The sequence below is a fragment of the Tinamus guttatus genome, unplaced genomic scaffold (assembly GCF_059628265.1).
Source record: "Tinamus guttatus ecotype Peru unplaced genomic scaffold, ASM5962826v1 Tinamus_guttatus_pri_ptg000068l, whole genome shotgun sequence".
NCBI lineage: Eukaryota > Metazoa > Chordata > Aves > Tinamiformes > Tinamidae > Tinamus > Tinamus guttatus.
In genome coordinates, this window is record NW_028288602.1 from 182,577 (window position 1) to 195,452 (window position 12,876).

The window sequence follows — 12,876 nt, forward strand, 5'->3', positions numbered from 1 at the left end:
CTGTAGGAAAGGAAAATTAAAGCAGGAGGAAAAAAAATCAGCTCTCAGAAATTGATAGTTTAGCCACAGATGTCTCATCTTTTACATATTCATCTATATATATTATATAGAAAGAGATACAGGAATAGATGTGTGTGACTCCTTTCTCACTATTCCAGGAGCAGCTCTCTGAGTAGGTTAGCACAAGGAAACAAATGAGCCGGGGTGAAGGATGAGGAGGGTTTTGTGGGCTTGCCCTGAGCCCTCACTTGCCCGTCAGTGTGTGAGATCCCCTCAGGAAGGGTCAGCAAGTTGCAGAGACCCCTGAATGGAGGAGGGAGGCAGTTTGGGTGCCACATGCTGGACAACCATCGAACCCTCCTCCCTACTCAGCTCCCACAGGAGAGGTCTTTCACCCATTCGTACTGGGGAGCAGCTGCTTCAAACCCAGTGAAGGAACAGGGATCCTGTCTCAGCTCCTATGGGCTCCTGCTTTAGGGGTAGACATGGCATCTTCTCGGCCATGGAAATATGGGCTAGCGTTCAGGGCCTACAGTCACCTCCGGGCTCACTGCTATGGGGCCCCAGGCCAGCACTCGAGGCTCTGTGCAGCTCTGTGCTGCAGCTCTGTGGTGGCAACTGTCCCAGGGACCAGGGTAGCCCAGGAAGAGCCCTTTGGAAAAGAGCAGGTTGGGGCAGGAGATTGGACCATCCTGCCCAGAGGGACATAATAGGACTCTGCAGACTGGCACATATGGCTGGAAACCCTGCATGAGGTTTGCAGGATGGGAATGTCTAAGACTGACTGTAAGGCTGAGAGAGCTGGGCCTGTTCAGCCTGAAGAAGAGAAGGCTGAGAGGGGACCTGCTCAGTGTCTATGAATACCTTAAGAGGGAGTGAGGAGGATGGGGCCAGCATCTTTCCAGTGGTGGCCAGTGATAGGACAAGAGGAAACAGCCACAAACTGAAGCACCAAAGGTTCCACAGAAACTCAAGGAAAAATTTCTTGACAGAGTGACAGAGCCCTGGAGTAGGTTGCCAAGAGAGGTTGTGGAATCTCTTTCCCTGGAGATCTTCAAAACCCGCTTGAACACAATCCTGTGCCACGTGCTCTAGGTGACTTTGTGTGTGCAGGGGGGTTGGGCTAGATGATCTCTAAAGGTCCCTTCCAACCTTAATAATTCTATGATTCTATGTCCCTGCCAGCAGAAATATCCTCCAGCTGGACTCATCACTATTCCCACACCCCAGAGATCACGGGCTCTTGCAGGAGCACAGCCTGTCTCAGAGCCTGCTCTTCCCAAGATGTTCCCCTTACCCACTGCTGGTTTGTGCTGCTTCACCTTCCCTGATCAGCTTTGGGGAGACATCCAACACCTGGGGAGGGAAACACAATCTCTGGGTCAAACTCCCACATGGTTTTAATAAGAACAAATAGCAATGCATGGGATAAAAGTAGAGAAAAGATGAGAGAGGCAATGTCCAGCTCTTTCTGCTACTAGTGGCAGAAGGGAGAGCAGTCTTTGTCACTCATGACTCTGCAAGCTGCACAGACCTCTCTTCTGTCCCAGCTGCACCCAACCTCATGGCAGTGATGGGCTCTCTCAGACCTGGGTTCACGGACAGTCTGGCACCAGGGTCCAGTCTCAAAGCCTTGGTGTCCTCATGAGGATGTGCCAGGGATGCTCCTTCAGCATCATCATACGCTGTGTCTGCGAAGGGAAAGGATGGGGCTGCTCTGATTGCCCTGGGGTCTCCATCACACCCCCAGCAGCGCACGTTCCCCACTGGAAGCAGCAAGGCCAGTGCATTGCAGCCTGCCCCACACACATGCCCCTCCTGGGCTGTGAATCCCCTTCCTCCCTGTCTCTCACTGCCTGAGACCTTCAGTCCCCTAATCCCACCCCCGTCTCCTCACCAGTAAAACTCCTAAGGCAGGTACCCTCCCCATGCCGGGAGGCCGGGCTCTCAGGCTGCTGCCACTCTCCTGGCACTGGGGACAGCACCCCAGGAGCCAGCAGCTGCATTTCCCCCTCACCTCTCCGTGCCTCTTCAAGCCATTCACCATCCTCTGCTTCCCTGGGCACTTCCCAGTCTTGCTGGCCAGGAACAAGATCCTCCCCAGGGTCAGATACTTCTCTGGCATCGTCATAGCCATCCGCTGGGTCACCTGTGGGCAGGACAGGGACCTCTGAAACGAGAGAGGAGCTGGTGATGACAGGAGCCCTCCCACAGAGCAGAGGAAGGAAGGACATGAAGGAACAAAGGGCAGAGACACTGGTGTTGGCAGGGTCACAGAAGATCCAGCATCCTGGATCCAGGGTTATGGGAGTGTGTGTGAGGCAGCAGGGTGCCCTCTCCCCCTGCCGCAGGGATAACAGAGCTGGAGTCTGCACCAGGGCTGGGGATTCCCTGGGACAAACTCAGAGCCTGATGGAGGCAGGGACAAATCTAGCCCAAAAAGGCTCCATTCAGGCACCCAGCTCAGTGGGGCATGTCCAATGCTTGCCCACACTGCATGACTCCAGAGTCATTCCTGAAGGCAATTCCTCCCCACCCCAATGGTGACACTCAGTGACACAGCTATGGGGAGGAGAGACCAACCCTTCCCCTGCCTCCCTGCCCATTACCTGGTGCTGACCCAGGATGCTCCTCACTGTCCCTGGGCTCGGGCTGCAGCTTGGTCAGGGAGCCCTCTGAAGAGGAACCTGGCAAGAGGAGCAGTGAATGTTATCGGGATGAGCCCTTCTGACCCTGCCAATTGTCAGCCCTGCTGGGGATGGGGACCCACCTAGCAGGGACTGCATGGGGAGGACAGCCCAGGGCTTGCCCTGCTCCCATGGGAAAAATCCCATCTCCAAGGGCCTTTCAGAGCAGCCCTGGCCACCCCCTTCCCTTACCCAACAGGTACAACCGATGGTGGCAGCAGGACAGGCAGGGAGAAGCTGTGCCCGCGGGTTGGGATGGGCAGAGCAGGTCGGGAGGAAGCTCCTCGCCTGAGCCCAGCACTGGGCTGCTCTCCTGAAGGAACCTGCGACCCCAGCACTGAGGAGACAACTGGCCCGAGGGCTACAATGGTCCCATCGTGGGTTAGGGCCAGTGGAAAGGGCCCTGCCACGTGCTCTGTCCCAGAACCGACCACACAGACCTGGAGGACTGAACCTCGCCTGCTTCTCCCACACTTGGCTGTAGTCGATCTCCTGGTACACGGCCTCAGAGAGGGGCTCCAGAGACCTCCTGGAGGCTGAGGATATGGGCAAGATCAGCACAGGCACATGGAGAGAGGAGAAGGACCCCGATGTGGGCACTCAGCCCTTCCACCTTAGCCAGATGAGCACTGATCCCACAGCCCAGACCCACTGCTCTGCCCAGGCACTATGGTCAGATCCCCTGTGACAGCAACACCCCTGTGGAGATGGTCTGGGGCAATGTCACCTCATGCTCTCTTTTCAGAGACAGCCCCCAACGCCCCTTTTGGCCCCAAGTCAGGCCCTGCTCTGACCAGGGAGCAGCTCCAATAGCTCCTCTCCCCAGGAGCTTCCCACTCTCTGCCAGGCTGGTCCATAAAATGATCCTGCCCTGATATGGGTGAACAGGGCAGGACAGAGGGAGCAGCCCAGCAACCGACTCCCACTCTGAGAGACCCCCTGCCCTGAGCTCCTCTTGGCACGGCTCCTGCCCCACAGCCTCCCCCTAGCACTGTTCAGAGCGCAGCCAGCCGCGTCCCTGGACGTCTCCTGCTGCTCCCATCTCCCCCAGCCCCTCGCTGCCTTTTCTCTCCTCCTCCATCACCATCTCCTCCTGCATCAGCACTCCCACAGCTCCTGCTTGCGGGTGTCCCACAAACAGTGAAGGAATAGGGAATAAGGCAGGAGGTAGCACCCCCACCCCAGCCCTCTGTGCCCTCACACACACCCCACAGCCCCCACAGGGCTGCCAAGAGGCATCGTCCACCCTGGTACCGATGGGGAAGGACCCACCTCTGCGCTGAGCCCTGGCTCTTCGCACTTGCCCTGCCAGGAGGGCCAGGAGCAGGCAGAGCAGGGCCCCCAGGATGATGCAGATGACAACAGGCACGGAGACTCCTCTGCTTTCCCTCACACGCCTCTGGGTGGGATCTGCATGGGCAGTGACATGGACGAGGCAGGCCCTTGCCTGGGGCACGCTGGGGCCCAGGGACACCCCAGTCCTGACCCATTGCACATGGCAGGGCTGGGAGGCCCTGTACTGGCATCTCTCACACTGCTGGATACTCACAGCCCTCCACAAAGCCACCCGCTCCCACCTCTGGCCTCCTTTCTGAGGGCTCAGGGCGCTTCCCTTGGTCTTCAGGTCACAGCCTGGCCCCAGGGAGACTCAACCCAGGGAGGAGGACAGGTTACCTGCTCGCGGGGCTGCTGTTGTCATCCTGGGTGCAGCTGCAGAGCAGGGAGAGAGATGTGGCTGTGCCTGTGCATGTCCCCTCCAAGTGCCATCAGAACAGTCCTTCCCTGGGCGCCCATGACAGGCCCTGGGCTCTCTGCTCTGGGCCATGGGGAGGACAGCACGGACAGCCCAGGACAGGCATTCACGGGGCTGCAGAACCCCACAGGCAAAGGCATGAGGACACCCTGCCCCATAACATCTGCTCCCCACCTGGCACCAGGCACCCAACCTCTGCAGGGACATCCCTATTCTGGAGTCTGGGGCCCTGTGAGGGCCCAGCTGGGATAACGTGTCCCCAAACAAGGGGACCAAGCACTGCCACTCACCAGAGCAATTCACAGCAGCATCTTCCTTGTGCTGGCAGGCACGGCTGTTGCCGCATTGCACATTGCAGTCCCAGAGAGACCGCTCCGTCCCTCTGCACTTCACTTGCTGCAGCCAGATGGGACCCGTCCCCTCCCCAAACGCAGCCTCCCCCAGGGCAGACACGGCAGGGCCGCAGCCCAGCTGCCTGCAGGCCACCTCAGCGTCCTTCATGTCCCAGGAGTCGTCACACACCGTCCCCCAGGCGCCGCGGTGCCAAACCTCCACTCTGCCCGAGCAGCCGTCCTCTCCTCCCACGACACGAATCTTCTCCATCTCTGGAAAACACAGAGCCCTCCATGTGATTGGGGTGGTTGGGAGGGCCTGGCCAGGTGAGAAGGGCACAGGGAGCAGCAGTTACCTGTGCAGCTCGTAGAGTTGGGGCACTCTGCCGCTAGGGCTGGAGGGGTTTCTGGTCGTCTCCCTGTAGAAGGAAACGCTACAGTGAAAGAAGGGGCTGCTTTATGGGGGTCATGTGGACAGGATCAGGACTGAGCTGTGCTTGAACCTCCCAGCACCTCCCCCTGCTCGTGGACAAAGGTGAACCCCCCTGATAATGCAGTGTGTAACAGTGCTGGACTCCAGTGTTACCCTGGCTACTGACCCCAAGAGGTTTCCTGGTTAGCAGAGGAGCAGGAGCATGTCCCCAGGGGAGGCTGTTTCCGAGCTCTGATGCCAGCACTGCCCTGGGCATGGCCTGGTTCCTACATAACCTTGAGCCACCAGCACCGCGTTCTCTCTCCCCCTTCCCATTCCCTCAGCAAACCACGGTCATGAGTGGAATGCTCTGCATGGACTTCCCAAGCTAAAAGGTGATTGTCTGGGCCCCATCTATTCACAACAGAGATCAACAGGCACCTCCAAGAGGTGTCCAAGGTGCAGTAGAGGAGCTCACCAAGGTGAGGTGGAGGCTGCATGTGCCTCTTCCCCTCCTTGGCCATGTGGGTAGCTCAAGGCAGCTACTGCTCATGGATATGTTGTATTTGTGTCACTGACAGCAGAATGATCTCATATGGAAAGTAAAAGCCACTCCAGACCCCTTCTCAACATTGTGCCTTGCTGAACAGGGAGCAAGACCTGCTGTGAGCTTTGCGCCCACATGGCTCCAGCATTACCATTGCAGGTGATGTGGGTCTCTTCTCGTTGGTCATCACAGGACTGTGGGTTCCAGGGATCAGAGGGGCACTGCCAAAAGGAGCTGTTCCTCTTTCCACACTCAACATGATCCAGCCATGTATGGCCAGATACCTTCCTATATGGCAGGTCTGTTTCAAGGAATCCTCCATCTCCACAGCCCAGCTGTTTGCACACCAGAGACACGGTGCTCGAAGTCATTGAGTTGGAGCAAACACTCCCCCATGACCCGTTGTAGAAAACCTGTAGGCGCCCAGAGCAGCCATCACTGTTCTCCAGCCTCAAGGCCACAAACTCTGGAAGGAAAAACACAAAGCTAGGGGGGACAAGCTGGTCCTGGAGTGAGCAGAGATAAACATAACAAGAATTCCTTAGGGCATTCTATGGCATCCGTGAATAGGGAGGATTATTCTAAGAATCATAGATTGCTTAAGGTTGGAAGGGACTTTTAGAGGTCATCTAGTCCAATCACCCTGCACACGCAGGGTCACCTAGAGCACGTGGCACAGGACTGTGTCCAAGTGGGTTTTGAAGATCTGCAGAGAAGGAGACTCCACAACCTCTCTGGGCAGCCTGTTCCAGCGCTCTGTCACCCTCATTGCCAATAAATTTTTCCTTAAGTTTCTGTGGAACATTTGATGCCTTAGTTTTTGGCCGTTTCCTCTAGTTCTATCAGTGGCCACCACTGAAAAGAGGCTAGTACCATCCTCCTCACTGCCTCCCTTGAGGTACTTCTAGACACTGCTCAGGTCCCCTCTCAGCCTTCTCTTCTCCAGGCTGAACAGGCCCAGCTCCCTCAGCCTCTCCTCATAGGGCAGATGTTCCAGGCCCCTGATCATCCTTGTAGCCCTGCGCTGGGCTCTCTCCAGCAGTTCCACATCCCTCTTGTCCTGTGGGGCCCAGAACTGGACACAGTACTCCAGATGTGGCCTCACCAGGGCTGAGTAGAGGGGCAGGATCCCCTCCCTCGACCTGCTGGAGACGCTCTTCTTAATGCACCTCAGGATCCCATTGGCCTTCTTGGCCACGAGGGCACACTGCTGCCTCATGGTCAACTTATCATCCACCATGACACCCAGGTCTTTCTCCGCAGAGCTGCTCTCCAGAAGGTCAGTCCCCAGCCTGTACTGGTGCCTGGGGTTATTCCTCCCCAGGTGCAGGACCTTGCACTTGGCCTTGTTGAACTGCATGAGGTTTTTCACCGCCCAGTTGTCCAATCTGTCCAGGTCCCTCTGGATGGCAGCGCAGCCCTCTGGGGTATCGGCTACTCCTCTCAATTTCGTATCATCAGCAAACTTGCTGAGGGAGCACTCCGTGCCTTCATCCAGGTATTGATGAATAAATTGAACAGGACTGGACCAAGGACTGACCCCTGGGGGACCCCGCTAGCCACAGGCCTCCAACTAGACTCTGCACCGCTGATCACCACTCTCTGGGCCCTGCCATCCAGCCAGTTCCTAATCCACCTCACTGTCCACTCATCTATCCCACATTGCTGGAGGTTGCCCAGGAGGATATTGTGAGGGATGGTGTCAAAAGCCTTGCTGAAGTCGAGATAGACAACATCCACCGCTCTCCCCTCGTCTATCCAGCTGGTCATTCCATCATAGAAGGCTATCAGATTAGTCAAGCATGACTTCCCCTTGGTAAATCCATCCTGACTACTCTTGAGCACCTTCTTGCCCTCCACTTGGCCCCCGTGCCTCCACCAAGAAGCAGGGAGTCTTCTAGACATCCCAGGGCTCAGATAGTCAGAGGGTACTGCCAGCAAGGCACTGTTTTACCAAGGGAACAGAGAGAAGCATCCAATGTGCAGCACTACCCTCCCCTCTGATCTGTGGGGACACCTGTGCTCTCCCTATAGTCCTGAGCAGGTCCTGTGGGGACTGTGCATGGGTGTCCCCAGGACCGGGCAGGAAGGGGGCTCAGGGCAGTCGGGGCAGTTCCACCATGTCCAGCTTCTCCCTCGTCCCCTCCTCATGAAGCACCAGGCTCCCACCACGGCTGCCCGCACAGACCTGAGCAGACGACTCCTGCATCCTCTTTGTGCCTGCAGTTGTGCTGCCCCCAGGGCCTGGCCGGGCAGTCCCAGAGAGCAGCTTCATCCCCGGAGCAGTTCACGTCATCCAGCCAGATCTGTCCAGAGCCTTCCCCGTAATGAGCAGAGCCGGTGAAATTCACAGCCAACCCGCAGCCCAGCTGGCGGCAAACAACGGTGGCGTCCAGCAGGTCCCAGGAGTCGTCACAGACGGTCCCCCACGTGCCGTTGTAGAAGATCTCCACTCTCCCAGCGCAGCGCCCTGCCCTGTGCACCAGCCGGACCCGCCGGCTCCCTGCACCCAGGAGAAACCCGGCTGTCAGGGGCTCGCAGCCCTGGGGAGCACAGCACATTGGGGACCGTCAGAGCAACTCACCCGAGCAAACCACCCCCACGTCCTCGGCAATTCCTGCAGGCGCTGCCGCAGGCAGGGAGGTGTTGCAGAGGGTCAGGCGAGTCTCCTTCCCTGCACACTGGACCCTTCTCAGCCCCACGGGGCCCGTCCCTCGCTCAGACTTCGGCGGGTTGTAGGCTTGCTCTGCCTCTCCGCACTGGAGCTGCTGGCACACCACGCTGGCATCGTTCAGGTCCCACTGGTCATCCAGGACTCGGACCCATGTCCCATTCAGGGGCATCTCCAGTCGCCCGTCACAGCGGCTCCCTCCACCAACCAGACGCAGGGATCCAGAGAGTCCTGCTCGGAGAGAGGGGAAATGTCCTGCATGCTGCCTTGTTTCCCATTCTCATGCCCTTGGACATCCTGGAGCTCACCTATCCATATCCAGCTCACAGTGAGGAGCTCAAGGATGGGAGTGCTCAAAGGGATTTTGTTTTCCAGGCCCTAAACCTTGCTGAGCTCTAATATCATCTCAGTGATGGAAATGGGAAAGCATTGGAGGTCAAGCCAAATCCCTGAGCCACCAGATATGTCCTTATGGATGAATCTGGAGCAGCTTCAGCAGCAGGAAGTAGTGGCCTGTACGAGGTCTGGGTGACAGGGTGAGCAGTAGCCTTGCTCCATCCTCAAGCTGGGACTGGCTCCTGCTGGGACAGCTCTGCCCTTCTACATCCCTGTGGATCTGGGATGTGGAGCTTGTGTCCTTAGCAAGAAGCAGAGGGATGAGGGCCTTCTTTACAAAACAGGACAAGTTTGAGGTTCATACTGACAAGGAGCAAGGGCAAATCCCAGCCCCAAGGTGCTGCTCAGCCTCAGGAATTGCTCCTGCTGGGCGCACTCATGGTCCAGTCCCCGCAGGCTGTTGGATCAGGGTCTGGTCTGGGATGGGGGTATGGGCTGCAGGAGGGAGCAGAGGATCTTTCGCACCTGCAGGGAGTGGAGCTGTGTCCCACAGTTCCCTCCTTGGCCTGTGCCCCAGGAGAGAACAGAGGAGCCCAGGCCTGGTGGTGGCCCCAAGGCCTGAACCAGATGCCCTGGAGCAGCAGAGATGCCAGCTCCCTGCTCAGCTCTCATCTCTCCCAAGAAAACGTGCTCTGCAGGAGCAGGCAAAGCTCTCTGAATCCCACCATGGGAACCCATAGTTTCTCCAGCAGGAAATTCAGTTTGTCACTACCAGGTGCTCCCCTGCTTTGAGTTTCCAAATCACACAAAAGGGGCAAAATGAGTTACTCCATTTTCCCAGAACTCACCTGAGCAAAAAACACCAGCAATATTGTCAGGTGAGCATGGGGACACCCCAAGAGCAGTCACAGGGCACTGTCCCAAATGGGATTCAGTCCCATTACAGTGGAAAGTGTCTCTCCAGACAGGGCCTGTTCCTCTCCCAAAGTGCCCTCCTGGAGGCATGGACTCAGCAAATCCACAGTTGAGTTGATGACAGAGAACATGAGCATCGGAGATGTCCCAGCCAGAGCCACAGAGGGTTCCCCAGGTTCCCTCCACCTCAATCTCCACTCGCCCGGAACATGCCGTGCTGCCATTCACCAGCCTGAATCCTGGATATATTACAAAAGGAAGTGAGGGTCTTTAGAGAGGATCACTTTGTGCTCTAGCTCATCATCCCAAGATAGAAATGCCACAGAGATACAATTTCCTTTGCTTCCAGCACTGCAGGACTGCAGACAACCACTCCATCTCTCCTGCACTCACACCATGCTCAGCATGGTCACTTTCCTGCTCCCCTATCTCTTGCATATAGCTTGTGAGTGGCATTTCACACCTCCTCCCTGAATGCTCACGTGTGCAGGTGACACCAGCGTCGTTGGCATGGCTGCAGGTCTGGTTGCTGAGGGACCTCCTGGGGCAGGAGGAGAGGAAGGGCTCATTCCCCACACACTGCAGCTCTCCATCCCAAATGGGACCGACCCCCTCTCCAAAGTGAGCTCCCCCACGGACAGACAGGACAGTGCCACATTGCAACTCCCTGCAGATCACGTCAGCAGCTTTCACATCAAAGTGTGAGTCACAGACTGTTTTCCACTGGTCTGCATCTGTGATCTCCACACGTCCTGAACAGGGGCTGTTTCCTCCAACGAGCCGAACAAATCCTGGGGAAAAAATAAAATTTAAAAACCCCACAATGACAGGGAGTTGCCACAAGCTTCTGGCAGTTACATACCGTGGCAGCCACATCCAAAGGATCCCATTAACGTCAAACAGCAGCTCTCAGTAGGTTCTGATGACACAAACCCTTCAAGATCCTCTGCACCTCCTCTCACACCCACACAGTGCTCTGGAGCTTGTCTCAATCACATACCCATAGCCACAGGCACTGCTCAGGGAAATGCTGCTGCCCCACAGCCTGCCCCACTGCCCAGCACAGATCCCCAGCACCGCAGCCCTAACGGTTGCTGCAGCCTGTTCAGCCCTGCAGAGCTCAGAGACAGCCTGGGGAATTGCCTCGGAACAGCCCAAAATGCTCCCTGTTCCCAGGGTGTCCTGCACTGTCGGAGGGGTCAGTGACAGGGACCCAACAGGACCAGCCTGAGCCTGTGGTGACGTGGGAGGGAGCAGAGAGCGGCCCCACAGACACCAACCCAGAGCTTGTGGGGGGCTGGTCCTTACAGGGTGGCCCTGAACAAGGGGTGCCCTGCTCATCCCCCTACTTCTCTGCCCCAGGCTCTGCTCTTGTCCCCTCTGAAAAGCCCCTTTGGGTCAGCCAAGGCACTCCTGTCTGTGAGGAAAATGACTGCAGGAGCCTCAGACATCTTGTACCATTCCCCTAGCCATGGGCTGCCGAGCAAGTCATCCTGAAGTCTGGGGCACAGGGACACCCAGCACTGCCAGGAATATCCTGGCAGAACCTGAGCAGATTGATGGAGACCTAGAAGCTGTAGGACAGGGCGAGGGATTCATTTCTCAGCCTGAGGCACCATCCGAGGGTGGGCTGAGCCCCCAGGATTCTGATGGGGTCTGTGCACCCCGTGGTGGGCTCACCTGGGACTTTCCCCAGGGATAGCAGCAGCTGCAGTAGTACAGTGAAAGTGGCAATGTCAGGGTCTGAGCTGGTACCCACGCACTGCTCCTTCAAGGCACAGCCTGGTTAGTCCCCTGATCCCAGGCCCCACTCCAGAGGTGAGGAACTGGATGACTCCTTACCTGAACAAACAACTCCGGCGTCCAAAGTATGAATGCAGTAGTTGTTACCCCAACCACTATGTGTGCACTCAGACAAGGCAGTCTCGGTGCCTTGACAGCTTACAGAGTACAGCCAAATCCGGCCAGATCCTGACCCAAAATATCCGTATGGAGGGACACGGACAGCAAATCCACAGCCAAGCTGCTTACAAACTACAGCAGCATCTTTCATGTCCCAGAAAGAAGCACCACACACGGTCCCCCATTGGCCCTGATGTTTCACCTCCACTCTCCCAGCACAGCGGCTGTCTCCATCCTCCAGCCTCACCTCCGCAGCACCTTCAAACACAGACATGAGGCTGGTCAGGAGGGCACTGACCCCAGCACAGTGACTGTGTAGGGTCCCAGGGCTGAGTCCCAGCCCCTGGGGTGTGAGACATCTCCCCTCTGCACTCTTGGGATGCCCAGGGACCCATTTCCTTTACCCCGATCCACCATGGGTACCACTCAAATGCACCCACCACCTGCAGGGCTTTATGGGTCCCCAGGGAGCATTGAGATGATCCCCATCTTCCGTTCCAATCCTCATTCCCTCCTCAATTACAGGGGAGAGCTCACTCTTACCCCACACTTACCCAGCACTTACCCCAGCACAGCTGCACCCAGACGAGCAGCCACAGCACCCAAGAGATGCGGAGTCCTTTTGCCTCCATCTGCAGTCTCCTGCCCTGATGGCACTGCCCTGATGCACCCTCTCCTTGCCACAGATCCTGGGGACTTGTGCAGGACAACAAACATGGGAGGCCAATATATATCTGCAGGTGCCGGCCCAGCTCCCAGATGAGCCAATCGAAGCAGCAGGCACCATTTTAGACGTTATCGGGGGTTATCTCCCTTCAGTCACAGCCCAGCCCTCCAATGAACTTCTCGAGTGCCGTTCATGACCATATATGCAGCACAGCTCCACTGCGGATGTCCTGGTCACTGCTCTGGGGCATCATTATGGGGCCCATCCCAGTGGAACAGGGCAGACCACAGAGGGAAATGGCTCTGTCACACTTTGTATTCCACTCAGGTGACTGGGAACTTTGGGGATCTCACATGCTGTGTTTGCATGAGTGCCCAAGGTGCAAGTGTCCAGCTTTCCCCACGCCATGAGAACTGTGGAGCTGGGATTGTCCCTGGGACGGGCTGTGTCAGGAAGGGAAGGAAAGAGGAACAGCCCCTGATCCTGCTACAGCCCCTCTGTGATGGGAGCAGCAGCAGTGAAATGTCTCTTAGCCGCAGCCAGAGATACATCCCGTGAGTGCGGTCTCGTCCACCCCTCTCGGACAGCCTGGTGCTGGTGCCTTGGCCAGGAGCAGGGAGCTGGGACATTTCACCCCTCTGACAGCAGACAGGG

At 57.2% G+C, this 12,876-nt stretch overlaps 1 protein-coding gene across 1 annotated transcript; it reads right to left on the reverse strand.

Moving 5' to 3' along the window:
• Window positions 1-1,509: 1,509 nt before the first annotated feature.
• Window positions 1,510-12,187, reverse strand: LOC148595743 (antigen WC1.1-like). Its single transcript, XM_088519733.1, has 15 exons — window positions 12,121-12,187; window positions 11,496-11,813; window positions 10,136-10,444; window positions 9,587-9,892; window positions 8,316-8,633; window positions 7,920-8,234; window positions 5,883-6,197; window positions 5,129-5,191; window positions 4,731-5,045; window positions 4,362-4,397; window positions 3,960-4,097; window positions 3,128-3,223; window positions 2,610-2,687; window positions 2,018-2,170; window positions 1,510-1,766 (listed from the first exon to the last, which is right to left on the reverse strand). The coding sequence occupies exons 1-15, from the start codon at window positions 12,185-12,187 to the stop codon at window positions 1,510-1,512; spliced, it is 3,084 nt and encodes a 1,027-aa protein (XP_088375859.1).
• Between the last annotated feature and the right edge of the window lie 689 nt (window positions 12,188-12,876).

Coding starts and splice junctions, on each gene's coding strand:
- LOC148595743 (XM_088519733.1), bottom strand. CDS start 12,187: ATGGAGGCAAAAGGACTCCGCATCTCTTGGGTGCTGTGGCTGCTCGTC. Junction 9,893..10,135: donor CGCTGGTGTCACCTGCACAC/GTGAGCATTCAG, acceptor TAATATATCCAG/GATTCAGGCTGGTGAATGGC. Junction 3,224..3,959: donor AGCCAGGGCTCAGCGCAGAG/GTGGGTCCTTCC, acceptor CCATATCCTCAG/CCTCCAGGAGGTCTCTGGAG.